A 27,372-nucleotide genomic window follows, 5' to 3' on the forward strand; every position below is an offset into this window, starting at 1 on the left:
TGGGGACACGCCCCCTTCGTCTGGGGACACGCCCCCTTCGTCTGGGGACACGCCCACTCGGTTTGGGGGGTGCTGGGGGACAATGGGGGGCACTGGGACAGGTGTGGGGGACACTGGGACAGGTGTGGGGGACACCGGGACACACCTGGGAGCACTGGGACACACCTGGGGGGCATTGGGGGACACTGGGACAGGTGTGGGGGTCACTGGGACACACCTGGGGACACTGGGAGACACCTGGGGACACTGGGACACACCTGGGGACACTGGGACAGGTGTGGGGGGCACTGGGACACACCTGGGGACACTGCGGGACAATGGGGGGACACTGGAGACACACTGGGGGACACACTGGGGGACACTGGGGACACCGCGACGTCTATGGGGGACATTGGAACACAGGTTGGGAACAGCTGTGGGACACCGGGACCCCCCCGGTGACACCGGGACCCCTCTGGTGACACCGAGACCCCCCCGGTGACACCGAGACCCCGGTGGGTGGCACCGGGACCCCCCCGGTGACACTGAGACCCCGGTGGGTGACACCGAGACCCCCCCGGTGACGCCGAGACCCCGGTGGGTGACACCGGGACCCCCCCGGTGACACTGAGACCCCCGTGGTGACACCGGGACCCCCCCCGGTGACACCGGGACCCCTCTGGTGAAACTGAGACCCCGGTGGGTGACACCGGGACCCCCCCCGGTGACACTGAGACCCCCGTGGTGACACCAGGACCCCCCCCGGTGACACCGGGACCCCCGTGGTGACACTGAGACCCCCGTGGTGACACCGGGACCCCCCCGGTGACACCGGGACCCCTCTGGTGACACTGAGACCCCGGTGGATGACACCGAGACCCCCCCGGTGACACCGGGACCCCTCTGGTGACACTGAGACCCCGGTGGGTGACACCGGGACCCCCCGGTGACACCGGGACCCCGGTGGGTGACACCGGGACCCCTCTGGTGACACTGAGACCCCGGTGGGTGACACCGAGACCCCCCCGGTGACACCGGGACCCCGGTGGGTGACACCGAGACCCCCCCGGTGACACCGAGGCTCCTCCCGGGGGCGGTCCCCGCCCCTGTCGGTGCCACCCGAGGGTGACAGAGCCACGCGCGGAGCCGGGACCGGTGACACGGGCGGGGGTGGGGACAGCGGCACGGCAGCCCCGGGGACACTTCGGCACCCCCCAGGGGACACCAGGGACCCCCCAGGAGCCACCATGGGCCAGCGGGCGGCGACCCCCGCCCCGCTGAGCCACGTCCCGCCTGGAGCAGAGGTGAGACCCCCGCGACGTCCCCCGCTGTCCGCCGATGTCCCCGCGGTGTCCCCCGCTGTCCCCCGCTGTCCCGAGGTGTCCCGCAGTGTCCCCCGCTGTCCCCCAATGTCCCTCGATGTCCCCCGCTGTCCCCGCGCTGTCCTCTGCTGTCCCTCGATGTCCCCGCTGATGTCCCCGCTGATGTCCCCGCGATGTCCCCCATTGTCTCCCGATGTCCCTTGATGTCCCCCTCTCTCCCGCTGATGTCACCCCCCGCTGTCCCTTGATGTCCCCCGATGTCCCCTTCTGTTCCGCTGATGTCACCCCCCGCTGATGTCCCCGCTGATGTCCCCTCCTCTGATGTCCCCCCGATGTCCCTGATGTCGCCCCCCGCTGATGTCCTCGCTGATGTCCCCCCCGCTGTCCCTGATGTCCCCTCCCCTGATGCCCCCCTCGCTGTCGCTAATGTCCCTCCTCCGATGTCGCCTGTCCCCGATGTCCCCTCCTCTGATGTCCCCCTGATGTCCCCTCCCCTGATGTCCCCCCCGCTGTCCCCGCTGTCCCCCCAGGAGCGCTCCGCCCAGGCCACCGTTGTCGCGTGGCGCCAGTACCGCCAGGCGTGCGAGCTGCACCTGCGCCTGGCCCCGCCCGCCCCAGGTGAGCCGCGACAACACCCTGGGGACACCCTGGGTCGGGGACACCCTGGGGACGCGCCAGGTGACACCCACCCACCGGCGACCCCCCTCCCCAGGACCCGTCTGCAACCGCAGCTTCGACCTGTACGCGTGCTGGGGCGACGCTGTCCCCAACAGCACCGCCACTGTCCCCTGCCCCTGGTACCTGCCCTGGTACCACCGAGGTAACGCGGCGGGGACAGCGGGGGACAGCGGGGGACAGCGGGGACAGACGGCGGTGACAGCCGTGCCACAGTGCAGGGCGGGGTGGTGGCGCGGCGCTGCGGCCCCGACGGGCGCTGGGTGACAGACGACAGCGGCAGGCCCTGGCAGGACAATTCCCAGTGCGAGGACCTGGCGCAGGTGCAGCCGCTGCAGGTGGGGACAGGGAGGGGACAGAGGGGGGACAGACAGGGGACAGACAGGGGGGACAGAGAGGGCACAGAGTGGGGACAGAGAGGGGATAGAAAGGGGATAGAAAGGGGACAGACGGGGGGACAGAGGGGGGACAGAGGGGGCACAGACTGGGGACAGAGAGGGGACAGAGAGGGGATAGAAAGGGGACAGAGAGGGGGGACAGGGAGGGGACAAGGAGGGGATAGGGAGGGGACAGGGAGGGGAGAGTGAGGGGACAGAGGGGGGGACAGAGTGGGGACAGACGGGACAGAGGGAGGACAGGGAATGGGACAGGGAGGAGACAGAGCGGGGACAGACAGGGGACAGAGCGGGGATAGAAAGGGGACAGAGGGGGGACAGGGAGGGGACAGAGAGGGGACATTGAGGGGACAGAGAGGGGACAGGGAGGGGACAGGGAGGGGGGACAGGGAGGGGACAGAGCGGGGATAGAAAGGGGACAGAGCGGGGACAGAGAGGAGACAGAGGGGGGACATTGAGGGGACAGAGAGGGGACAGGGAGGGGACAGGGAGGGGACAGAGAGGGGACAGGGAGGGGACAGAGCGGGGACAGGGAGGGGACAGGGAGGGGACAGCGCAGGGACAGAGCGGGGACACAGCGGGGATGGAGAGGGGACAGCGCGGGGACAGCCCGGCGGGAGGGACGCTGCAGGGGACAGCGGGGGTCACGGAGGGGTGACACCGAGGGGTGCCACCACGCCGGGAGGTGCCACGTGCCCGTCGCTGTGTCACGCTGCGCCCCGCTCGTGTCGCGCCGTGCCCCGTGCCGTGCCCCGCGCGTGTCACACTGCGCTCCGTGTGACACCGGGTGGCGCGGCGCGGTGCCACGCGCCACGCTGTGCCGGCGCGTGTGTCACAGCCCGTGTCGTGCTGTGCCCCGTGTCCCGTGTCCCCTGTGCCATGTCATGTCCCCCGCCGTGTCCCCGTGTCCCCGTGTCCCTGTGTCCCCCTGTCCCCATGTCCACTATGTCCCCATGTCCCTGTGTCCACTGTGTCCCCCTGTCCCCGTGTCCCCCTGTCCCGGTGTCCCCGTGTCCCCCTGTCCCCTTGTCCCTGTGTCCTCGTGTCCCCGTGTCCCTGTGTCCCCCTGTCCCCGTGTCCCCGTGTCCCCCTGTCCCGGTGTCCCCCTGTCCCTGTGTCCCCCTGTCCCCGTGTCCCCCTGTCCCCCTGTCCCGGTGTACCCGCAGCGCCAGGTGTGGCTCCTGGAGCAGTTCCGCCTCCTCTACACCGTGGGATACTCGCTGTCCCTCGTCGCGCTGGTGGTGGCACTGCTGCTGCTGCTGCTGCTCAGGTACGGACACACCTGGAGCGATGTCACACCTGGAGCGATGTCACACCTGGGGAATGTCACACCTGGGACTGTGTCACACCTGGAGCGATGTGACACCTGGGGCTGTGTCACACCTGGGGCTGTGTCACACCTGGGGAATGTCACACCTGGGGCTGTGTCACACCTGGGGAATGTCACACCTGGGGAATGTCACACCTGGGGCTGTGTCACACCTGGGGAATGTCACACCTAGGGCTGTGTCACACCTGGGGAATGTCACACCTGGGGGCTGTGTCACACCTGGGGCTGTGTCACACCTGGGTTCACTGTCCCCCTCGTGTACTGTTGCCCCCCGCGGGGGTGTCCCCCATGTCCCCCGTGTCCCCCAGGACGGGTGTCCCCCGTGGCGGTGTCCCCCGTGTCACTGGTGGCGGTGTCCCCCGTGTCCCCCGCATCCCCGCAGGCGCCTGCGCTGCACGCGGAACCTGATCCACGCCAACCTGTTCGTGTCCTTTGCGCTCCGCGCCGGCGCCATCCTCACGCGGGATGCGCTGCTGCCCCACGGCCACCGCAGCGGCCACCCCCTGCAGCTGCTGGGCGTGCAGGTGACATGCGGGGACACGCGTGGGGACGGCCACGGGAAGGAGGGGACACCCACGGGAGGGAGGGGACACCCGCGGGACAGGGGGAGAACCCACGGGGGAGTAGAGGGAGCCCACGGGGACACCCACGGGAGGGAGGGGACACCCACGGAACACGGGGACAACCCACGGGGACACTCGTGGGAGTGGGCGAGACCTGCGGGACACACGCGGGGTGGAGGGGACACTCGTGGGAAAGAGGGGACACTCGTAGGGACACCCGCGGGAGGGAGGGGACACCCACAGGAGAGGGGGACACCTGTGGGGACACCCACGAGAGGGAGGTGACACCCAAGGGGACACCCGCGGGACAGAGGGGACAGCCACGGGAGGGAGGTGACACTCGTGGCGACACCCGCGGGACAGAGGGGGCACCCACGGGAGGGAGGGGACACCAGTGGGGACACCCACGGGAGGGAGGGGACACCCACAGGAGGGAGGTGACACTCATGGGGACACCCAAGGGAGGGAGGGGACACCCACAGGAGGGAGGTGACACCCACGGGGACAGCCACGGGAGGGAGGTGACACTCGTGGGGACACCCGCGGGACGGAGGGGGCACCCACGGGAGGGAGGTGACACTCATGGGGACACCCACGGGGACACCCAAGGGAGGGAGGTGACACCCACGGGAGGGAGGTGACACCCACGGGGACACCCACGGGGACACCCACGGGAGGGAGGTGACACCCACGGGAGGGAGGTGACACCCACGGGGACACCCAAGGGAGGGAGGTGACACCCACGGGGACACGCACGGGGGCGGCCGTGGCTCGCGGCCGCGCGGGGCGTGGCGGGGAGGGGACAGCGGTGTCGCCGCAGGCGGGCCCCGCGTGCCGCGTGGCGCAGAGCCTGGCGCAGTACTGCGTGGGCGCCAACTACGCGTGGGCCATGGCCGAGGGGCTGTTCCTGCTGCGCCTCCTGCTCGCCACCTCGGCTCGCCGCTGCCTGCCCGCCTTCCTGCTGCTCGGCTGGGGTGCGCCGTGGCCGCGACACCGTGCCACCCTGTCACCCTGTCACCTGTGTCACTGTGTCACCCATGTCACCCGTGTCACTGTGTCACCGTGTCACCCATGTCACTGTGTCGCTGTGACACCCGTGTCACCATGTCACTGTGTCACCCGTGTCACTGTGTCATGTGTCACCCGTGTCACTGTGTCACTGTCACTCATGTCACCATGTCACCCGTGTCACTGCCACCCGTGTCACCCATGTCACCGTGTTACTGTGTCACCCGTGTCACCTGTGTCATCACCCGTGTCACCGTTACTGTGTCACCCGTGTCACCAGTGTCACCCGTGTCACCGTGTCACCGTGTCACCCCTGTCACCTGTGTCGCTGTGACACCCATGTCACTGTGACACCTGTGTCACTAGGTCATCTGTGTCACCCGTGTCACTGTGTCACTCATGTCACCGTGTCACCCATGTCACTGCCACCCATGTCACCTGTGTCACCCATGTCACTGCCACCCATGTCACCTGTGTCACCGCATCACCGTGTCACCCATGTCACCGTGTTACTGTGTCACCCATGTCACCATGTCACCTGTGTTGCTGTGTCACTCGTGTCACCTGTGTCACCTGTGTCGCTGTGCCACCCGTGTCACCGTTACCATGTCACCGTGTCACCTGTGTCGCTGTGTCACCCGTGCCACCGTGTCACGTGTGTCACTGTGTCACCTGTGTCGCTGTGTCACCCGTGTCACCGTGTTACAGTGTCACCGTGTCACCCGTGTCACTGTGTCACCCGTGTCACCGTGTCACCATGTCCCTGTGTGACTGTGTCACCCGTGTCACCCGTGTCACCCGCGCCACCGTGTCACGTGTGTCACTGTGTCACCTGTGTCACTTCCACCCGTGTCACTGCCATCCGTGCCATTGTGCCACCCGTGTCACCCCCCGTACCTTTGTGTGGCCTGTGTCCCCCCCGCATCTCCCCATGTCCCCCACTGTGCCACCTCCTGTCCCCCCGTGTCCCCCGTGCCACCCGTGTCCCCGTGTCCCCCCCACGCCCCCTAACCAGGTGTGTCCCCCCCCCCGTCCAGGTGTCCCCGTGCTCTTCGTGGTCCCCTGGGTCGTCCTGCGGTACCTGTACGAGAACGAGGGGTGAGGCCACCACGCCCTGTCCCCGCGCTGTCCCCTCCGAGGTGACACCGGGCCGGGGGCGTGGCTGAGCGCGGCCCCGCCCCCCCGGACAGGTGCTGGGAGCGCAACGACAAGGTGGCGGTGTGGTGGCTCATCCGCTGTCCCATCCTGGCGGCTGTCGCGGTGGGTGACATCGCGACATGGCGGCGGGAAGGTGTGTGTGGGGGGGGGCGTGTCCCCGCAGGTGTCACCTCAGGTGTCCCCTCCCTGCCCCGCCCACCCGGCCAGGTGAACTTCGTGGTGTTCGTGCGGATCGTGCGGATCCTGGTGGCCAAGGTGCGCGCGCACCAGGTGTCCCGCGGGGACACGCGCCTCAGGTGGGGACGCCTGGCGCGGGTGGGAACGTTGAGGTGGGGGGGGGACACACGGGAATGGCTGGGCCAGGTGGCGACACCTGTCTGAGGTGGGGACACCTGGGGCCAAGGGCTCCCTGGGCGTGGCCCCAGGTGTGTCCCCAGTCCCGGGGATGTCCTTGGGTGTGTCCCCAGGTGTGTCCCTAATCCCGGGGATGTCCCTGGGCGTGTCCCCAGGTGTGTCCCTAATCCCGGAGATGTCCCTGGGCGTGTCCCCAGGTGTGTCCCTAATCCCAGGGCTGTCCAGGGCGTGTCCCCAGGTGTGTCCCCTTGCCCGGGGCTGTCCCCGGGCGTGTCCCAGCCGTGTCCCCGCGTGTCCCTGCCCAGGCTGGCGCGCTCCACGCTGACGCTGATCCCGCTGCTGGGCGTGCACGAGGTGATTTTCGCGCTGGCCGGCGAGGGCGAGGGCGGCGGCGGCCTGAGGCTGGCGCGGCTCTGCCTCCACCTGCTGCTCACCTCGGCGCAGGTGAGGGCGGCGCGGGGCCGCGCCCAATTAATGGCGCTAATTGGGGTCCTTCGGGAGGGCGATGGAAGCCCCCAGGACCCCCCCCACCACACACAAAAAAAGTGTCCCCCCCCCCTACCCCGCCCAGGGCCTGGTGGTCAGCGTGCTGTACTGCTTCACCAACAAGGAGGTGCGTCACGACACGGGGGCGCATGTCGCGACATGGTACCGCGAGGCGGTGACACGCATGTCGCGACACGCCGCCCGCAGGTGCAGGCCGAGGTGCGCCGGGGGTGGCAGCGGTGCCGTCTGCGCGTCCCCGGACCCCCCAGGGCCCCCCCGAGGGGTCGCTCCCGGCGGGGGCAGCGCCCGGTGGCGGAGAGCGGCTGCTGAGAGGGGCGGGGGGCACCAGGGAGCACCTGGGGGTCCTGCGGGGGCACCTATGGGTCCTGGGGGGCACCTGGGGGGCACCTGGGGGTCCTGCGGGGGCACCTGTGGGTCCTGCGGGGGCACCTGTGGGTCCTGGGGGGCACCTGTGGGTGCTGAGGGGGCACCTGGGGGTCCTGCGGGGCACCTGGGGGTCCTGGGAGGTACCTGTGGGTGCTGGGGAACACCTGGGGGTCCTGCGGGGGCACCTGTGGGTCCTGGGGGGCACCTGGGGGTCCTGGGGGAGCACCTGTGGGTGTTGGGGGGCATCAGGGGGTCCTGGGGGGGCACCTGTGGGTGTTGGGGGGTGGGGGACGAGTCCCCAAGAGTTTTGGGTGCGGGGAAGGGGGGTCAATCTGGGGTGAAATCCTGGGGATTTGGGTGTTTCGTGGGGGGGTGGGGGGGGTGTGTGACACCTTGGGGACGCGGGGGTTCCCCGGGTTTGTACCCCAAAAATAAACCACGTGACACCCAGGGGCGCCGCGCCGTCGTTGTGGGGGGGGGGAACTACAGCTCCCGTCAGGCCCCGTGCGGCCGCCCGGAACCCGGCCGCCGCGAACTACAGCTCCCATGAGGCCCCGCGCGGCCGCAGGCGCGGAGGGCGGCGGGCGCGGGCGCAGGCGCGGCGGGGCACCCCGGAAGCGGCCGGAGAGGCGGAGCGGCCGCGCCCGGCACGGCCCGGTGAGCGGGGGAGGGGCGGCGGCACCGGGTGGGGCCCGGCCGGCGCGGGAGGGGCATGGCCGCGGGCGCGGGGGCGTCGCGGGACGGCCCGGGGAGCGGCCCCGGGCCTGCGGGCCTGAGAGGGGCCTAACGGAGGGGACGGCGGGGGGAATCCCGGTGCGACGCCGAGCACCGGCGAGGGGGGACGGGGCCGCTGAGCCCACAGGCGGGGTGCGCCGGGTGGCTCCGGCGGTGTCCCCGCGCCCGCGGCGAGGCCGGGCCCGTTAACGCCCCCTCCCCGCCGGACACCGGCGCCGGTTCCCCGCTCCCCCCCCTCCCCCCGCCGGGGCCCACGCGGGACCGGGGCTCGCCGGACCACGCCCCCCCGCGAAGCCCCGCCCCGCCGCTCCGGCCACGCCCCCCCGCCGCGCCGCGCGCCGCCGTCCATATATGGGCATGGCCCGAGCGCCGCGCGCTGATTGGCCGCCGGCCGGGCGCGCGCGCGGGTTGCGAGGCGGGGGAAGGCGTTGGAGGGGCGGGGCGTGGGGAGGGGCGGGGCGTAGCGGGCCGGGGGGGCGGGGCGTAGCGGCGCGCGTTTGGGTGGGGGGGGCCTCAGTCCCGCGATGTCCCCGAGCCTCCCCCCGGTGTCCCCGAGCGTCCCCCCGGTGTCCCCGAGTGTCCCTCTTTGTCCCCGAGTGTCCCCCCGGTGTCCCTGCGTGTCCCCCGTTGTCCCCAAGCATCCCTCCAGTGTCCCCAAGTGTGCTCCACATTGTCCCCGAGTGTCCCCCGGTGTCCCCGAGTGTCCCCCGGTGTCCCCGAGCCTCCCCCCGGTGTCCCCGAGCATCCCCCACATTGTCCCCGAGTGTCCCCCCCTGTGTCCCCAACCCCCTGTGTCCCCCCGGTGCCCCCGAGCATCCACCCGTGTCCCCGAGCATCTCTCCGGTGTCCTCCGCTGTCCCCGAGTGTCTCCCCGTGTCCCCGAGCCTCCCCCCGGTGTCCCCGAGCGCCCCCGCGGTGTCCCCCAGCGTCCCCCCCGAGCCGTCACCCGCCGTCTCTCCCTCCGCAGGCCCGGGCGGCCCCCGCGGCGGCGTGGCCGTGCCATGCGGCGCTGATGGAGCCCAACGCCTTCCCGCAGCTGCAGCTCTGGTGCCCGCGGCCCTTCGGCACCTTCTCGCAGAACAAGCCATGCGCCCCCGCCGCCGCCGCCGCCGCGCCGCCCCGCAAGCCCCTGGGCTGCCGTCCCTCCGAGAACACCCCCCCGGAGCCCCCTGAGCCCGGCCCGGCGCCGGCGGCAGCCGCCGAGGACGGGCGGGTGCTGCTGGACACGTGGTACGTCATCAAGCCGGGCAACACCAAGGAGAAGGTGGCCTTCTTCGTGGCCCACCAGTGCGGCACCGGCGGCGCCGGCGGCCGCGCCAGCACCATGAAGGTCAAGGGCAACTGGGGCAGCGATAGCTCCAAGGCCAAGCGGCGCCGGCGCTGCCACGAGCCCAAGGCCGCGCCGAGCTGGGCCGCCGGCTCCAGCGATGCCGCCAAGGACCCCCCTCAGGACACGCCCGGTGACAGCGTCGGGGATGGCACCGGCGACAGCCCGGACCTGCTGTCGGTGGCAGAGATGGTGGCGCTGGTGGAACGGCGCGCGGCGCTGGCCCTGCAGAGCCTGCCGCGGCCCTGCGACGCGCCGGCGCCGCTGGTGCTGCTGGAGGCACCGGGCGGCCCCGAGTGCCGGCGCGTGGCCGCGGCTGTGGCCCAGTTCGAGTCGCAGCAGCAGCAGCAGCATGGCCGGGAGCGCGGCGGGGCCCGGCCCAATGGGCTGTGCCGAGGTGGCGGCGGCAGCGGCGAGTGCGGCCCCGGCACGGCGGCGGGGCCCGGCGAGGTGCGGATCGCCTTCCGCATCTCCAGCGGGCGTGGCGAGCCCCGGGCGGCTGCCGCGGCCGCCGGCGCCGTCCCCGAGCGTCCCCGCGCGCTGGGCGCCAAGGACCAGATCACCTGCGACCTGTACCGGCTGGTCAGCCCGGCGCGGGCCGGCGTGGAGCTGCTGCTGGCCGCCAAGGGGGACAAGGACAGCGCCGACGAGGCGGCGGCAGAGCCAAGCGCCAGCGCGGCCGAGGGCGCAGCGGCGGCGGCAGTGCCGCGGGACTGCGCGTCCGGCTTCCACGTGGACGTGGTGGTGACGGGCGTGGTGGACCAGTGCGTGTTCTTTGGCAAGGACAGCGCCAAGCAGGTGACGGAGGAGACGGTGCGGCTGCCAGACGAGCCGCCGCCGCCCGGCCAGCTGTTCCTGCTGCCCGGCCGGCCCGAGGAGCCGGCGGCGGCCGCAGCGGCGCCGGGCGGGGAGGCGCCCGGCGACCCGGCGCTGTGCCGGCTGTACCGGCACGTGTCGCACGATTTCCTGGAGATCCGCTTCAAGATCCAGCGGCTGCTGGAGCCGCGGCAGTACATGCTGCTGCTGCCGGAGCACGTCATGGTGAAGATCTTCAGCTACCTGCCCACGCAGGCGCTGGCCGCCCTCAAGTGCTCGTGCCACTACTTCAAGTCCATCATCGAGACCTTCGGCGTGCAGGCCACGGATTCCCGGTGGAACCGCGACCCGCTGTACCGCGACGACCCCTGCAAGCAGTGCAAGAAGCGCTACGAGCGCGGGGACGTGTCGCTGTGCCGCTGGCACCCCAAGCCCTACCACCACGACCTGCCCTACGGCCGCTCCTACTGGATGTGCTGCCGCCGGCCGGACCGGGAGGCGCCGGGCTGCCGGACGGGGCTGCACGACAACAACTGGGTGCACCCGGCCGGCCGCAGGGAGGAGGGCAGGTGAAGGACGGACGGACGGACAGACGGCTCGGGGACGGGATGGGCCGCGGAAGGATGGCGCGGGGGGGGGGAAAAGAAAAGAGGAATGGAACGGTCGAGTGTGGAAGTCTGGCGGCGTGGGTTCAGGGATGGCGATGTCCCCAGCTGGGCTGGTGGCCCCTGGGTGGTGGCATTCGTGTCCCCATGGGGGGCAATGGGGCAGCCCAGTGGCGATGTCCCCAGCTGGGCTGGTGGCCCCAGGAGGGGTGACATTGCCCTCCAGGATGGTGTCCCCATAAGGAACACTGGGGACAGCCCAGTGGCAATGTCCCCAGCTGGGTTGGTGGCCACAGGAGGGGTGACATTGCCCTCCAGGATGGTGTCCCCATAAGGGACACTGGGGACAGCCCAGTGGTGATGTCCCCAGCTGGGCTGGTGGCCCCTGGGTGGTGACATTCGTGTCCCCATGGGGGGCAATGGGGACAGCCCCGTGGCGATGGTGGCCCCTGGAAGGACGATGTCCCTCAGAGGGTGACATTGCCATGCGGGGTGGTGTCCCCAAGGCAGGGCGCAGCCCCACAGCCTGGGGTGTCCCTCAGGACGGTGCCAGCCCCACGGAAGGGCTGGTGGCACTGGGCGGGGTGGCAGTCCCGGGGCGGGTGACACGAGCCCCGTGCCTGTCCCAGGTGATGTCCCCATCCGAGGTCACCTGCCTGGGGCAGTCACCTGTCCCTGCTGAGGTCCCCCCTGTCCCGGGGGTGGGGACATCACTCGCGGAGGGTGACACTCAAGGGGGATGGCCGTGGTCACCCGCTGCGTGTCCCCGTTGTGTCCCTGTCCCATTCCTATACACATTATGTCCCCCCGTGTCCCCCTGTCCCCCCCATGTCCCTCTGTCCTCCCATGTCCCTCTATGCCCCGTGTCCCTCTGTCCCCCGTGTCCCCTCCAATTGTCTCTGTCCCCCCCGTGTCCCTCTGTCCCCCCGTGTCCCCCCCGTGTCCTCCGTGTCCCCCCCGTGTCCCTCTGTCCCCCCGTGTCCCCCCCGTGTCCCTCTGTCCGTCCCGCCTCGTCCCGCGTGGGCGTGGCCTCCCCTCAAGCCCCGCCCACCCCCCCAATACCCGCGCTCCTCGTCGCCCCACGTGGCCGCGCCCCCTTTAGGCCCCGCCCCGCAACAGTGATTGGCCCGCGCCGGCCCCGCCCCCGCCAGGCCCCGCCCCCGCCATGCGCCAGGTCCCGGCCGGGCCGCGCCGCCCGCGGGCCGCGGGTTCGAGTCCGGCTCCGGTACCGGGGCCGCTCCCGGTGCCGGCCCCGGGCCCGGGCCGGTTCCGGGGGCTCCTCCCGCGCCCCCCGCGCCCGGCGCGGCCGCTGCTGCCGCTGCTGGCGCTGCTGGCGGCCGCCGCCGTGCTGTTCCTCGCCTGGCCCGGCGGGGAACGCGGAACAGCCGGCCCGGTGAGCGGGGAGCGGATTGCCGGGGGGGTTAACGGGAGAGCGGGGCGGTAACGGGACCGACCCCCCCCAGAAACCTTTCGGGACCCCCGGGAGCCCCCGATGCCTCGGGATGCGTTCTGGGCCGGGATCAAGGGATGCGGGGTGTTCCGGAGCCCCCCCGAGCCCTCCGGGACCCCCCGAAACCATTCTGCGACCCCCCAAAATCCTGCACGACCACCCAAAACCACTCCAGGACCCCCAAAACCCCTCCGGGACCCCCAAAACCATTCTGGGATCCCCCCAACCCCTCTGGGATCCCCCCGACCCCTCCGGGACCCCCAAAAACCCTCTGGGACCCCCCAAAAACTCTCCGGAACCCCCCCAAAACCCTCCAGCCCCCCCCCCCCCCGAAACCCCTTCAGGACCCCCCACGATCCCTCCGGGACCCCCAAAACCACTCTGGGACCTCCAAAGCCCCTCTGGGATCCCCCCAAAAGCCCTCCGGGACCTCCCCTGACCCCTCCGGGACCCCCAGGCCGCCCCCGGCCCCCCCCCGGAGCGAGCCCTGCGGACCCTCCTGGCCCAGCTGGACCCCGCCCGGCTCTGGGGGTCCCTCCTGCGGCCCCTCCTGCACGAGAGGCTCCCGGGGGGCCCCGGCAGCCGCGCGGCCCGGCAGGTGAGACCTCCCCCGGGACCCCCAAACCCACCCAGAGCCCCCCAAAACCCACCCCGGGACCCCCAAATCCACCCCAAACCTGCCCCGGGACCCACAAATCCACCCCAAACCCACCTCGGGACCCCCAAACCCACCTCGGGACCCCCAAAACCCACCTCGGGACCCCCAAACCCACCTCGGGACCCCCAAAACCTGCCCCGGGACCCCCAAATCCACCCCCAAACCTGCCCCGGGACCCCCAAACCCACCCAGAGCCCCCCAAAACCCACCCCGGAACCCCTAAATCCACCCCCAAACCTGCCCTGGGACCCCCCCCAGTACGCCCAAACCCACACAAATACCCCCTGAGGTCCCCCAAATCCATCTCAAGCCCCTCTCAGACTCCCCAAGTCCCCCCTAAATCCCCCCAAGCCTCTTTCAGACCCCCCCCAATCCCCCTCGAATCCCCCAAAATCCACCACAAATCCCCCCAAAGTCCTCCCCAAACCCCCCCAAACCTCCCCCAAAGCCCTTTCAGACCCCCAAAATCCCCCCAAATCTCCCCAAACCCCCCCAAATCCACCCAAATCTCCCCAAAATCCCTTAAAATCCCCCCAAATTTTCCCCAAATCGCCCCAAAATCCCCTTAAATCTCCCCCAAACCCCTTTCAGACCCCCCAAATCCCCCCAAAATTTCCCCAAACGCGTTTCAGACCCCCTCAAATCTCCCCAAAACCCCCCCAAACCCCCCCACCCCCCCGCTGCAGCACATCCTGGCCCACCTGCGCTCACTGGGCGCCCGCTGGCACCTGGAGCTGGACACCTTCGAGGCGGCCACGCCGCGCGGGCAGGTGACCTTCAGCAGCGTGGTGGCCACGGCGGCGCCGACGGCCGCGCGGCGCCTGGCGCTGGCCTGCCACTACGACACCAAGGCCGTGGCCACCGGGCCCTTCGTGGGGGCCACCGACGCCGCCGTGCCCTGTGCCCTCCTGCTGGAGCTGGCTGCCGCCCTGGACGTGCACCTGCGGCGGCGCGGGGAGCAGGTGAGGGGCAGGGGGACAGCGGGGGACAGCGGGGGGACACCTGGGGGACACCAGTGAGGGCATGGGGACAGCTGGGGACGCCTCAGGACACCTGGGAGACACCTGGACACCTGGCGGTCACCTTGAGAGAACTGGGTGTCACCTCAGGACACCTGGGGGTCACCTTGGGGTCACCTGGATACCCCTTGGGACACCTCAGGGTCACCTGGACAGGTGTGACAGGTGTGTGACAGCTGTGACAGGTGTGTGCCAGGTGTGTGACACAGGTATGCCAGGTGTGCCCAGGTATGCCAGGTGTTCCCAGGTGTGTGACACAGGTATGCCAGGTGTGCCCAGGTGTGTGCCCATGTGTGACCGGCCCGGTGTCCCCGCAGGACCCCCCGGTGACGCTGCAGCTGCTCTTCCTGGACGGGGAGGAGGCGTTCGGGGCCTGGAGCGCCACCGACTCCCTGTACGGGGCGCGGCACCTGGCGGCCAAGATGGCGGCACGGGGCCACCCCGCGGGGACAGAGGTCACTGCCATGGTCAGTGACACCGGGGACGGGGACACTGGGGACAGCCCGCGGGGTCAGGGGTCACCGCTGTGGTCAGTGACACTGGGGATGGTGACACGGGACAGGGACACTGGGGACAGGGACACTGGGGTCACCACCATGGTCAGTGACACCGGGGACGGGGACACTGGGGACGGGGACACTGGGGGACAGCCTGCAGGGTCAGGGGTCACCGCTGTGGTCAGTGACACTGGGGATGGTGACACTGGGGACGGTGACACTGGGGACGGGGACACTGGGGGACAGCCTGCGGGGTCAGGGGTCACCGCCGTGGTCAGTGACACTGGGGATGGTGACACTGGGGACGGTGACACTGGGGACAGCCCGCGGGGTCAGGGGTCACCGCCGTGGTCAGTGACACTGGGGATGGTGACACTGGGGACGGTGACACTGGGAACAGCCCGCGGGGTCAGGGGTCACCGCCGTGGTCAGTGGCGTGGAGGGGACGCTGTCCCCGTGGCTGTGTCCGTGTCCCCGCCACGTCCCCCGTGTGTCCCCAGAGCCTGCTGGTGCTGCTGGACCTGCTGGGCGGCCCCAGCCCCGCCATCCACAGCCACTTCCCCCGCAGCCACCACTGGTTCCTGCGCCTCGTCAGCATCGGTGCGACACCGCGGGGGGACAGCGCGGGGGGACAGCGGGGACAGGGCTGGGACACGGGGGACAGGGCTGGGACACCGCGGGGACAGCGCGGGGGGACAGCGGGGACAGGGCTGGGACAGCGGGGACAGGGCTGGGACACCATGGGGACAGCGGGAACAGGGCTGGGACAGGGCTGGGGACAGCGGGGACAGGGGTGCGACACCGCGGGGGGACACCGGGGACAGGGGTGGGACACCGGGGACACAGCAGGGGGACAGGGGTGGGACAGTGATGGGATGGGGACACAGGGGACGGGATCGGGAGATGGGACAAGAACCCAGAGAGGGACGGGGTGGCGATGTCCCCGTGTCCCCCATGTCCCTGCTGTCCCCGTGTCCCTGATGTCCCCCATGTCCCTGCTGTCCCCGTGTCCCTGATGTCCCCCATGTCTGTGATGTCCCTGTGTCCCCCATGTCCCCAGGTCCCCGCGATGTCCCCGTGTCCCTGATGTCCCCGTGTCCCCCGTGTCCCCATGTCCCCGCGATGTCCCCGTGTCCCTGATGTCCCCATGTCCCCGCGATGTCCCTGATGTCCCCGATGTCCCCGTGTCCCCATGTCCCCGCGATGTCCCCGTGTCCCCGCAGAGCAGCGGCTGCGCCGCCTGGGGCTGCTGCACGCGGCGCCGCCGGAGCCGCCGTTCTTCCGCCTCAGCCCCGCGCCGGGGCCCGTCGAGGACGATCACGTGCCCTTCCTGCAGCGAGGTGACTGTCCCCACCCTGTCCCCACCCTGTCCCCACCCTGTCCCACCCTGTCCCACCCTGTCCTACCCTGTCCCACCCTGTCCCCAGCGTCCCCTGGGCTCCTCGGTGTCCCCCCGTGTCCCTGCTGTCCCCAGTGTCCCCTCCTTTGTCCCCGTGTCCCTGCTGTCCCCATGTCCCCCCCGTGTCCCCCGTGTCCCCGCAGGTGTCCCCATGTCCCCCCCGTGTCCCCGCAGGTGTCGCGGTGCTGCACCTGATCCCCACGCCGTTCCCGCGGGTGTGGCACACGCCGGGGGACACCGAGGACAACCTGCACCCCCCGACCGTGCAGGACCTGGCCAAGATCCTGCTGGTCTTCGTGGCCGAGTTCCTGCAGCTCTGACCACCCGCCCCCCCCAAAAAAATAAAAACCGGGGACACCCCAAAAAAACCACAAATAAACCCCAAAACCATGGAATTCCGTTTATTGCCCGGATTGGGAGGCGCACCTGAGGTCACACCTGAGGGGGGCAAACAGGGGCGGTTAAAGGGAGGGGGGCGGGGGTCTCAGGGGGAATTTGGGGGTCGCAAGGGCGGATTTGGGGTCCCGGGGGTCATTTGGGGTCCTGGGGGGGGACTTGGGGGTCCCGGGGGTCTCACCCGCGTGGCCGAGGCTCTCTGTGGCCGCCGCTCTGGCCCGGGGGGGCTCAGCCGGGGGGTCCCGTCCGTGTCCGCCGGGGTCCTGCTGCCAAAAACTGCCGTGAGACCCCCCAGCCCCCAAAAAAAAACCCAAATCCCCCCTGGAACCCACCGGGACCCCCCCAAATTCCCCTTGGAACTCACAGAGGGACCCCAAAACCCCCCCAACCTCCCTCCAATCCCCCCAAAACCTCACCTGCACCCCCAACCCCCCAATCCCTGTCGTGGTAACATCAGTGAGCACCCGGACCTCAAACCCCACAAACTGCCCCAAAACCCCTCAAAACCCCCCCGAAACCTCACCTGCCGCCCCCCCCCCGCTGCCTCCTGGCCACCGCCAGCCCCAATAACAGCCCTGAACCCCAAACCTTGAACCCCAAACTGCCCCAAAACCTCCTGGAACCCCCCCAAAACCTCACCTGCCGCCCCCCCCGCTGCCTCCCGGCCACCGCCAGCCCCAGGAACAGTCCTGAACCCCAAATCTTGAACCCCAAAACCCCCTAAAATCCTCCGAAACCCCTCAAAATCCCTCTAAACCCCCCCAAAACCTCACCTGCCGCCCCCCCGCCGCCTCCTGGCCACCGCCAGCCCCACGCCCGGCCCCAGCAGCAGCAGCGGGAGCGCGCACAGCGCCAGCGGGGCCGCGCCCCGGCGCGGCCGCGGGGCCGGGGGGGGCCCCCCCACCTCCTCCTCGCAGCGCACCCCCATGAATCCGGGGGCGCAGGCACAGACGGGCCCCGAGAAGTGCGTGAAGCACGTCCCGCCGTGCGCGCACGGGTTCGGGGCGCAGGCCCCGGCGCGGCGGCGGCAGCGCGGCCCCCCGAAGCCCAGCGTGCAGCTGCAGGTGAAGGAGTTGGGGCCGTCCTGGCAGGTGCCCCCGTGCGCGCACGGGTTCGGGCTGCAGTCGTCGGCGTTGTGCTGGCAGCGGCGCCCCGAAAATCCCGGGGGGCAGCGGCAGAGCGGGGCCAGCCCCTGCGAGTCCCGGCAGTGCCCGCCTGCCGCGGGGAAACGGGGGAAAAACGGGGGGGAAAACGGGGGGAAACGGGGGGAAAATCGGGGGAAAACGGGGGGAAAATGGGGGGAAAAACGGGGGGGAAATGGGGGGAAAAACGGCGGAAAAACGGGGGAAAAACGGGGGAAAAACGGGGGGAAAACGGGGGGAATGGGAGGGAAATGGGGGGGGGTGGAATGGGAGAAATGCAGGGAAATGGGGGGAAAAGGTGAAAAGTGAGGTTCGGGGATAAAAGGGGAAAATTCGGGGGGGAAAGGTGAAAAGGGGGGGTACGGGGAAAAAAGGGGGGAAAAGGGAGAAAAAGGAGGAAAAAGGGATTCAGAGGAAAAAAGCGGGGAAAGGGGAGAAAAGGGGAGGAATCGGAGAAAATGGGATTCGGAGGGGGAAAAGGGTTTAAAAGTGGGGAGGGGGATCGGGGTGCGGGAGGAAACGAGAGAAAGAGGGGTCAATTTCGGGGCTGCCGGAGGGGTTTTTTGGGGGGTTCGGGGCGGCTCTCACCGTTCAGGCAGTACTGGGGGTCGCACCGGTCCGCCCGGCGCTCGCAGTTGGAGCCGCGGAAGCCGGGGGGGCAGCGGCAGCTGTAACCGGGGCTCCCGGGGGGGCTGCCCGGGGTCCCGGGCCGGGGGTCCGGGGCGCAGGCGCCGCCGTTGAAGCAGGGCCCGAGGGCGCAGGGGGAAGGGGGCACCTCCGGGAGAGGGTACGGGACCCCCGGGATGGGATTGGGGACCCCCGGGGCCACCGGGAGAGGGTCCGGGGCCACCGGGAGATGGTCTGAGACCCCCGGGAGCCGCTCCGGGAGCCCCGGGAGCGGCTCCGGGACCCCCGAAGGATGATCCGACACCGCCGGGAGGGGATCCGGGACCTCCGCGACCACCGGGACCGGGTGCGGGATCCTCGGGAAGGCATCGGGGACCTCCGGAACGCCCAGAAGCTGCTCTGAGACCGCCGGGAGCCGCTCCGGGACCCCCGGGGGCGGCTCCGGGACCAGGAGCCGCTGTCCCGGCGGAGGCGAGGACGGGGACGGGGCTCCGGGGGTTGCTACCGGGGCCACCGGGGCCGCCGACGGAGCGTCCAGCGCCGCACCCGGGTCCACCAGAGCCGCCGCCGCCGCGGCCACCGCCGGGGGGTCCGGGGCCACCTCCGGGACCACCGGGGCCACCGGAGCCGCCGCCGCGGCCACCGCCGGGGCTTCCAAGGTCGCCGCCGGTGCCGCCGGTGCCTCCGGGCTGTCGCAGCCGCTCCCGTGGCCCTGCGGGGACAGCGCCGTTACCGGGCCCGGGGGGGTCCCGGGAGGGGTCCGATGGGGTCCCGGGGGGTTCCGGGGATCCCGGGGGGGTCCCGGGGGGATCCCACTTACCGAGCAAACGCCGCCGCCGCCGCAGGCGCTGGGGGGGACACAGGGACCCCGACACCCCCCTGAGGGGACAGAGGGGGGCTCAGGGGACCCCGACCCCCACGCGGGGCGGGGGGGCGGGGGGTTCCGGGTGGGGGGGGTCCCGGGGTGTCAGGTTTTTTTTGGGGGGACTCACGGGGGGCGCAGCAGCGGCTCCAGCAGCGTCGGGGGGCGCAGGGGGGGCAGCGGGGGCAGCGGGGGGCGCGGGGGGGGGAGGGGCAGCGCAGGCGGGTCCCGAAGCGCAGCCCCCCCCCGGCCCCCCCCCGCCACGGCCCCCCCGGCCTCAGGCGCGGCCGCGACACCGCGCGCCCCAAAAGCCTCAAGGGGGGGCCTGGGGGGGGGGCAAAGGGGGGGGTCAGCACCGCCAGAACCCCCCCGGGACCCCCCCCCACCCAACCACAATTTACCCACCCCCCCAGCCCCAAATTGCCCCAAAATCTCCGTTTGTTCCCCCCCCCCGAAACCCCCGGGTTGTTCCTCATTTCCCCCCCGCCCCCCGCCCCCAAATTTCCCCCCCCCAGCCCCAATTGCCCCCCCCGGCCCCCGCTCACCGGGGGCGCCGCTCTCCTCCAGCCGCCAGGACTCCACCACGAGCGAGACGCTGCCCTGGGGGAGGAGGGGGGGGACACGAGATTTTGGGGGGGGGTCTCGTCCTTCCCGGCCCCGGGGGGGTGCTCAGGTTTGGGGCGGGGAGGTCTCGGATTTTGGGGGGGGGTCTCACCGGCCAGGGGAAGGCGAAGGGCAGGCGGAGCAGGCGGGGGGCTCCGGGCGCGGGGGGGGGCCCGGGGGGGCTCTGCGCGACCCCCAGGCTGCAGCCGCCCCCCCCGGGGGGGCGCAGGCACAGCCGGAACAGGAGGCGGCACGAGGGGGGGCCCCCGCAGGGACCCCCGGGACCCCCCCGCGCCGACAGCACCCGCAGCTCCAGGACCCCCGCGGGGCGCGCCTGGGGGTGGGGGGACCCCAAAATTACCCCCAGAGATCCCAAAAATCACCCCCAAGAAACCCCAAAATCCCCCCCAAGAAACCTCAAAATCCCCCATCACACCCAAAATCACCCCCAAGACCTCCAAAAATCCCCCCATGACCCCCAACCCCCCCCCATGACCCCCAAATCCCCCCCAGGACCCCAAAATCCCCCCTAAGAGACCCCAAGTCCCTCCCCAGGACACCAACCCCCCCCCACCGATCCCCCCCGAACCCCCTCAGGACCCCCACCCCCATTCCCAGAGCCCCCCCCCCGCCCCCCCTCACCGGGGCGGGGCCGAGGAGGAGGAGGAGGAGGAGGAGGGGCAGGAGGGGGAGGGGCAGCAGCATGGCCGGGCCTGGGGGGTCCCGGGGGTCCCGTCGGGGCCGGGGCTCGCCGGGCTCTGAGCCCCGCGGCGCCCCCAGACCCATTTGAAGGCGCCAGGCCACGCCCACTGCCCCGGCCCCGCCCACTGCGCCCAAGCCACGCCCCCAGGCCCCAAAAAAGGGGGACCCGACCCCAAAAAGGGGAGATTCGCACCCAAAAGCGCCCATCCAAGGGGAATTTGCAGCCGAACTCTCCCCCAAAAAAGGCGGAATCGGCCCCAAAACCTTCCCTGGAGAGGAATCAACCCCAAAACCTCCACAAACGCGAGGAATCAGCCCCAAAACCTCCCCAAACGCGAGGATTCAGCCCCAAAACCTCTCCAAAACAGGCGGAATCAGCCCCAAAACCTCCCCTGGAGAGGAATCAGCCCCAAAACCTCCCCAAACGCGAGGATTCAGCCCCAAAACCTCCCCAAAACAGGCGGAATCAGCCCCACAACCTCCCCTGGAGAAGATTCAGCCCCAAAACCTCCACAAACGCGAGGATTCAGCCCCAAACCCGCCCCAGAAAGGCGGAATCGGCCCCAAAACCTCCCAAACCGGCAGGATTCCGCCCCAAAATCCCAGGCCCCACGGCAGGACGGGCTCCCCGCACAAACCAGAGCATCCCCAGAGCTCCGTTTCAGCCTTTATTCGCCCCAAAACGGGGCCCGGACCCCCCAGACCCCCCCAAACCCCCCCGGCCCCGTGGCATTCCCGGGAATTCGGGGTTCGGGACGGGGTGGGTGGCAGGGGGGGAGGGGATTTTGGGGTCCCCCCCCGGTCCTTCGCCGCTGTCCCACGAGGTCGCTGTGACGTCGCGATGACGTCACGGTGACGTCACTGCTGCTTGGAGCGCGGCCAGAGGCGGCCGGTGAGGTTGCCCAGGAAAGCCCCCGCGGGCTGCTTGCCCTGGGCCAGCTCGGCCAGGCGCTGCTGCTGCTCCTGCTTGGGCCAGAAGCGCAGCCATCGGCTCCGGCCGGCCCCGGTGTCCCCCCTGTCCCCCGTGTCCGGTGTCCCCTGGCCCCGTGTCCCCTGTGTCCGGTGTCCCTGGTGTCCCCTGGCCCTGGTGTCCCCCCCATCCCTTGTCCCCGCTGTCCCCTGTCCCCGCTGTCCCTTGGCCTCGGTGTCCCCTGCCCCCAGTGTCCCCGCTGGCCCTGGCCGCGCTGTCCCCGTGTCCCCTGTCCCTGGTGTCCCCTGGCCCCCCTGTCCCCGCTGTCCCCTCCTCCTCCAGCCACCACCTCTCCCAAAGCTGGGGTGAAACCCCCCCGGGATTTTGGCTGGGCAGGGTCCCCCAAGTGTCCCCAGCCCCACCCAGGTGTCCCCCAAGTGTCCCCAGCCCCTCCCAGGTGTCCCCTGGTGTCCCCAGCCCCACCCAGGTGTCCCCCAAGTGTCCCCAACCTCTCCCAGGTGTCCCCAGGTGTCCCCCAGGTGTCCCCACCTCCTCCAGGCGCGTCCGGCGCCGCTGGAACGCCGCTAGGGGATCGTCCTCCAGGGAATAATTCTCCAGCACGGACCGCACGTCCTCGACGCCGCTGAGCGCGATGGCTACGGGACCGGGACTGGGATCGGGACTGGGACCGGGATTGGGGTGAAACGCGCAGGTTTTGGGTGTTTGGGGGTGACGGCTGCAGGACCGGGACCAGGGCTGGGACTGGGATCGGGGGTCGGGATCGGGATAGGGATTGGGAACGGGATCAGGATTGGGATCGGGGCGTTTTGGGGTGAAACCCGCAGGTTTTGGGTGTTTGAGGGCGATGGCTGCGGGATCAGGATTGGGGCACATTTTGGGGCGAAACATGTGGGTTTACATAGATTTTGGTGAATTCTGGGTGGGTTTGGGTGGATTTTGGTGAATTCTGGGTGGGTTTGGGTGGATTCTGGGTGGGTTTGGATAGATTTTGGTGAATTCTGGGTGGGTTTTGATCGATTTTGGGTGGGTCTGGATGGATTTTGGTGAATTCTGGGTGGGTTCGGATGGATTTCGGTGAACTCTGTGTGCATTTTGGGGGCGTTCCGGGCCGTTCCACCCACTCTTGAGGAAGGCAGCCAGGTCGTAGAGCGCGCGGTCCTCGGAGCCGCCGTCCCAGCGTGGCAGCGCCAGCCCGTTGAAGGGCTGCAGCTGGAACGAGTCCCGGCGCCAATCCACCACCACCACCCGCGCCGGGTCCCGGTTCAGGCACGAGATATCCTGCGGGATGGGGGGCGGGGGGAGACACCCCAAATCTGGGAATTGGGCCCCAAAACGAGGGGCTGGGGGCCGGGGGGGGACCCGCAGAGCCCCGACCTTGACGTGGTGGCCGTCCATGTAGCGCGTGGCGTCGCGGAACAGCCGGTAGGACACGAAGCCGTGCGGGTCGATGCTGTCGATCAGCGGGAACGCCGTCTGCGGGTTCGGGGTGGCTTTCAGGGGGTTTTGGGGCACCCCAAGAGCCCCTCCCCGCCCCTCCCGGCAGCCTGGTGTGAGACCCGCCCCCCGCCCCCCCTGCAAAAATCCCCCAATTGTCCCCAAAATGCAGCCAGGTGGGGCCAGGGAGGGTTTTTCCTTCTTCAAGACTCCAACACAAAAAATCCCCCCCCAAATCCCTCCCAACCCCCCTAAAACCCACCCAAGCCCCCCAAAATTCCTCCCAACCCCTCCCCCCCCCCCCCCCGGCACACCACAGCCTCACGGGAAACCTCCAAAACCCCCCAGGACAAACCCCAAAAACCCCTCCAAAGTGCCCCCAAAACACAGCCCCATGTTCAGGCGGGCCTGGGGATGATTCTCCCCACTCCCACTCCAGTTCGGGGGTGATTTTTTGGGGCGATTTGGGCTGCTTTTGGGCTGTTTTCGGGCCGTCCTTTTGGGGTAGCTTTTCAGACTCCTTTTGGGGCGTCCCTGAACCATCGAGCCCCCCACCTTAAAAACCCCTTAAATCTCCTTCAATCCCATCCCCCCCCCAAAAAAAAACAACAAAAAACAAAAAATAAACAAAAAAAAACCCCAAAGACCACCCAGACCCCTCGGAACGTCCCCATAACCCCGAGTTCCGCCCGAGTTGCGCGCCCACCATCCCGGTCTCGGAGGTGAAGATGACGATCTCGTAGAGCGGCGCCAGCTGCTGCAGGAGGTGCTCGATGCCCGGGCGCTTCTTGAACCTCCAGCCCGTCACCAGCTGCGTTTTGGGGCAAATTCCCGCCGTTTTGGGGTTTGGGAGCGCTGGAAGGGGGGGTCTGGGGGCTCTTTTCGGGGTCGGGGGTTTGGGTTTCTCGGGGATTGGGGGGAATGGAGGAAATCCTGAGGGGTTTTGAGGGGTTGGAAAGCAGCCCAGAAGCCCAAAAAGCGCCCCAAGAACCGCCCCCAAAAAGCCACCCCAAAAAACACCCCAAAAACCACTCCTAAAAAGCCCAAAACCACCCCCAAAAACCCCAAAACCAAACCCAAAACCAGCCCCAAAACCACTCCCAAAACCCCCAAAAACGGCCCCAAAACTACCCACAAAACCCACCCTGAAAACAGCCCCAAAATCACCCCTAAAAACCCAAAACCAAACCCAAAAACGGCCCCAAAACCACTTCCAAAACCCCCCAAAACGGCCCCAAAAACCCCAAAACCCACCCTTAAAACTTTTGGGGTTTTTGGGGTTCCGGGGTTTTTGGGGATTCTGGGTTTTTGGAGTTTTGGGGTTTTTGCAGTTTTGGGATTTTTGGGGTTCTGGGGGATTCAGGGTTTTTGGAGTTTTGGGGTTTGTGCGGTTTTTGGGGTTCTGGGGTTTTTGCAGTTTTGGGGTTTCGGGGTTTTTTTTGGGAGCAGCCCCGCGGCCCGGCCGGGTCTGGGGGGGCCGGGGGGTCACTGACCGACCACTCGGGGTGCAGCAGGACCCCCGTGAGCTCGATGACCAGCGTGTAGGGCGGCTGGTAGTAGGGCTCCCGCAGCGGGTCCGGCAGCAGCTTGGGGCTCGTGGGCTCGATGATCATCTGAGGGGCACGGGGACGGGGGGACACGGGGGGCAGTGGGGACACGGACCCCCAGACGGGGACAGGGACCCACAAATGGGGACAGGGACCCCCAGACTGGGACACGGACCCCCAGATGGGGACAGGGAGCCCCAAATAGGGACAGGGACCCCCAGACAGGGACAGGGACCCCCAAACTAGGACAGGGACCCACAAATGGGGACAGGGACCCCCAGACGGGGACAGGGACCCCCAAACTAGGACAGGGACCCACAAATGGGGACAGGGACCCCCAGACTGGGACACGGACCCCCAGATGGGGACAGGGACCCCCAAATGGGGACAGGGAGCCCCAAATAGGGACAGGGACCCCCAGACAGGGACAGGGACCCCCAAACTAGGACAGGGACCCACAAATGGGGACAGGGACCCCCAGATGGGGACAGGGACCCCCAGACTGGGACAGGGACCCACAAATGGGGACAGGGACCCCCAGACTGGGACAGGGACCCACAAATGGGGACAGGGACCCCCAGATGGGGACAGGGACCCCCAAACTGGGACACGGACCCCCAGACTGGGACAGGGATCCCCAAATGGGGACAGAGACACCCAAACTGGGACACGGACCCCGAAATAGAGATGGGGACAGTGGGTACAGGGACCCCCAAACTCGGGGTCACCCCCCTCCCCAAAATTGCCCCAGGACCCCTCCGCACTCACCCCCTTCCCCAACGCGGGCGACAAATCCCTGGGGGATGCCCCCGGGACACCCCAGGGACCCCCAAACCCCCCGGGGACCCCCAAACCTCCCCAGGGAACCCCCAAACCCCCCAGGGACCCCCCCAGATCTCACCTGTCTGTAATCCTTGAAGTACTTGAAGGTTCTCCGTAGGTGCCGGATCCCCACGGGGTCTGCGGAGCCCCCGTGAGACCCCCGTGTCCCCAGAGGGGACAGGGACCCCCCCAGGGGGGACAGGGACCCCCAGAGGGGACAGTGCCACCCCCCCTCCCCGTCCCACCCCAAAAAAAGCCCGTTTTGGGTCACACCAGGGCGTGAAAGGGGCTGGGGGTGACAGCGAGGTGACAAACGGCAACGGGGGGGGGGGTGTGTGGGGGGGTGGTGGCAGTGTCCCCTCCCCTGTCACCTCCCCCCAGCCCGGGGGTCACTCACCGCTGTCGAACTCATCGGGGATCTGTGGGGACAGGGAGGGGACACAGAGGGGACAGTGAGGGGACACAGAGGGGACAGTGTGGGGACCCCGAGGGGACAGAGAGGGGGACAATGAGGGGACAATGAGGGGGCAGTGTGGGGACACAGGGGACCCCGAGGGGACCCCGAGGGGGCAGGGCCAGCCCGCGGCACGGGGACAATTCACAGGCCGGTGACACTCGCTGTCCCCCCCCGCGGGTCGTTGTCACCCCCAGCCACCCCCTTTGATGTCCCCCGGATGTCCCCTCCCGGGCGGCGCCAGGAAGGGGCTCGGGTGACAAAAGTGACACCGGGGGTGGGGGAGGGACCGGACGCCCCCCGGGGACCGCCCCTCCCCCCCGCTTTGGGGACAGTCGCGGGACAGCCAGCCCCACCCGTGTCCCCTCAGTGTCCCCTCACCTTGTCCCCGTGCTCGTCCACGGCGTTGCTGCCTGCGGGGGACAGTGGGGACACGGGGGGTGGGGGACACAGCCATCAGTGTCCCCCGAGCCCCACAGTGTCCCCACAGTGTCCCCCGTGTCCCCACAGTGTCCTCCGAGCCCCACAGTGTCCTCCGAGCCCCACAGTGTCCCCCGAGCCCCACAGTGTCCCCCGTGTCCCCACAGTGTCCCCACAGTGTCCCTACAGTGTCCCCCGAGTGTCCCCCAGCGTCCCGGGGTGCACGGGGACACCTGGGGACACCCGGGGACACCTGGGGATACTGGGGGACACCTGGGGAAATTTGGGGACACCTGGGAACACTTGGGGACACCCGGGGATGCCTGGGGACATACGGGGACACCTGGGGACACTCGGGGACATCTGGAGATACTGGGGGACACTCGGGAACACCTGGGGACACTCGGAGACTCTGGGTGACACCTGGGGACACTTGGGGACAGTGGGGACACCTGGGGACACCCGGGGACACTCGGGGACTCTGGGTGACACCTGGGGACACCCGGGGATGCCTGGGAACACCTGGGGACACTTGGGGACACCTGGGGACACTCGGGGGCTCTGGGTGACACCTGGGGACACTTGGGGACAGTGGGGACACTGGGGGACACCTGGGGACATTCGAGGACACATGGGGATGCTCGGGGACATCTGGAGATACTGGGGGACACTCGCGGACACCCGGGGACACCTGGGGACACTGGGGGACATTTGGGGACACTGGGGGACATTTGGGGACACCGGGTGACACCCGGGGACGCACCGAAGACGTAGAGCACGGCCGCCCCGCCGGTGGCCGCCAGGAGCCCCCCGAGGCGCAGCGCCAGGCGCCGCAGCGACCCCCGCGCCGGGCCCGGCTCCTCCTGCGGGGACACGGGACACGTCAGCGGGGCACACGGGACACCGGGGGGGACAGGGGACACGGAGGGGGACACCCGGGGACACCCGGGGACCGTCGCCGGGCCCGCCCCGCGCCCGCCGCGCGTCCCCCCGCGTCCGCACCTGGCGCTGCCGCAGCCGCTCCCGCAGCACCGCGGCCGTGTCGGAGTCCGCGGCGGGGCCGCTGAGGGCGCGGCGGGGCCCGGCGGCGGAGGGGGGCGGCGGCGCGGGGGTCGCGGCCCGGCCCCGCCGCGCCCCCAGCGCCCTGCGGAGCCCCCAGGACACCGCTCGCCCCGCCGCGGACGCCGCCATGTTGCTGTACGGCAAAGCGCCGGCGCGCGAGCGGCAGCCAATGGGATCTGCGTGGCGGGAAAGGGGAGAACCAATCAG

General features: G+C 69.9%; 6 protein-coding genes across 6 annotated transcripts in view; 3 read left to right on the top strand and 3 right to left on the bottom strand.

Annotated features, from left to right (window-relative positions):
* Nucleotides 1–27,372, bottom strand: part of OPA3 (outer mitochondrial membrane lipid metabolism regulator OPA3) — an 80,629-nt gene that overhangs the window by 2,062 nt on the left and 51,195 nt on the right. The window lies entirely within an intron of this gene.
* LOC137466190 (gastric inhibitory polypeptide receptor-like) lies at nt 1,227–9,405 on the top strand. Its single transcript, XM_068178041.1, has 13 exons — nt 1,227–1,283; nt 1,832–1,919; nt 2,014–2,121; nt 2,193–2,314; nt 3,538–3,641; nt 4,084–4,225; nt 5,085–5,238; nt 6,310–6,370; nt 6,463–6,532; nt 6,638–6,726; nt 7,090–7,228; nt 7,356–7,579; nt 9,360–9,405. Exons 1-13 carry the CDS (start codon nt 1,227–1,229, stop codon nt 9,403–9,405), a joined length of 1,404 nt encoding a protein of 467 aa, XP_068034142.1.
* FBXO46 (F-box protein 46) lies at nt 9,337–11,192 on the top strand. The gene has a single exon (XM_068178047.1). It carries the CDS (start codon nt 9,405–9,407, stop codon nt 11,106–11,108), a length of 1,704 nt encoding a protein of 567 aa, XP_068034148.1. The 5' UTR covers nt 9,337–9,404; the 3' UTR covers nt 11,109–11,192.
* QPCTL (glutaminyl-peptide cyclotransferase like) lies at nt 12,306–16,511 on the top strand. Its single transcript, XM_068178042.1, has 7 exons — nt 12,306–12,580; nt 13,041–13,188; nt 13,935–14,210; nt 14,585–14,734; nt 15,265–15,364; nt 15,988–16,104; nt 16,338–16,511. Exons 1-7 carry the CDS (start codon nt 12,306–12,308, stop codon nt 16,481–16,483), a joined length of 1,212 nt encoding a protein of 403 aa, XP_068034143.1. The 3' UTR covers nt 16,484–16,511.
* DLL3 (delta like canonical Notch ligand 3) lies at nt 16,565–20,498 on the bottom strand. Its single transcript, XM_068178043.1, has 8 exons — nt 20,436–20,498; nt 19,906–20,127; nt 19,736–19,790; nt 19,321–19,515; nt 19,149–19,207; nt 18,290–19,040; nt 17,333–17,774; nt 16,565–16,601 (listed from the first exon to the last, which is right to left on the bottom strand). The coding sequence occupies exons 1-8, from the start codon at nt 20,496–20,498 to the stop codon at nt 16,565–16,567; spliced, it is 1,824 nt and encodes a 607-aa protein (XP_068034144.1).
* TIMM50 (translocase of inner mitochondrial membrane 50) lies at nt 21,354–27,294 on the bottom strand. The gene is made up of 11 exons (XM_068178044.1): nt 27,106–27,294; nt 26,867–26,966; nt 26,065–26,096; nt 25,627–25,648; nt 25,309–25,367; nt 24,354–24,473; nt 23,567–23,671; nt 22,801–22,899; nt 22,548–22,704; nt 21,889–22,061; nt 21,354–21,458 (listed from the first exon to the last, which is right to left on the bottom strand). Exons 1-11 carry the CDS (start codon nt 27,292–27,294, stop codon nt 21,354–21,356), a joined length of 1,161 nt encoding a protein of 386 aa, XP_068034145.1.

Source organism: Anomalospiza imberbis, unplaced genomic scaffold (assembly GCF_031753505.1).
Source record: "Anomalospiza imberbis isolate Cuckoo-Finch-1a 21T00152 unplaced genomic scaffold, ASM3175350v1 scaffold_146, whole genome shotgun sequence".
NCBI lineage: Eukaryota > Metazoa > Chordata > Aves > Passeriformes > Viduidae > Anomalospiza > Anomalospiza imberbis.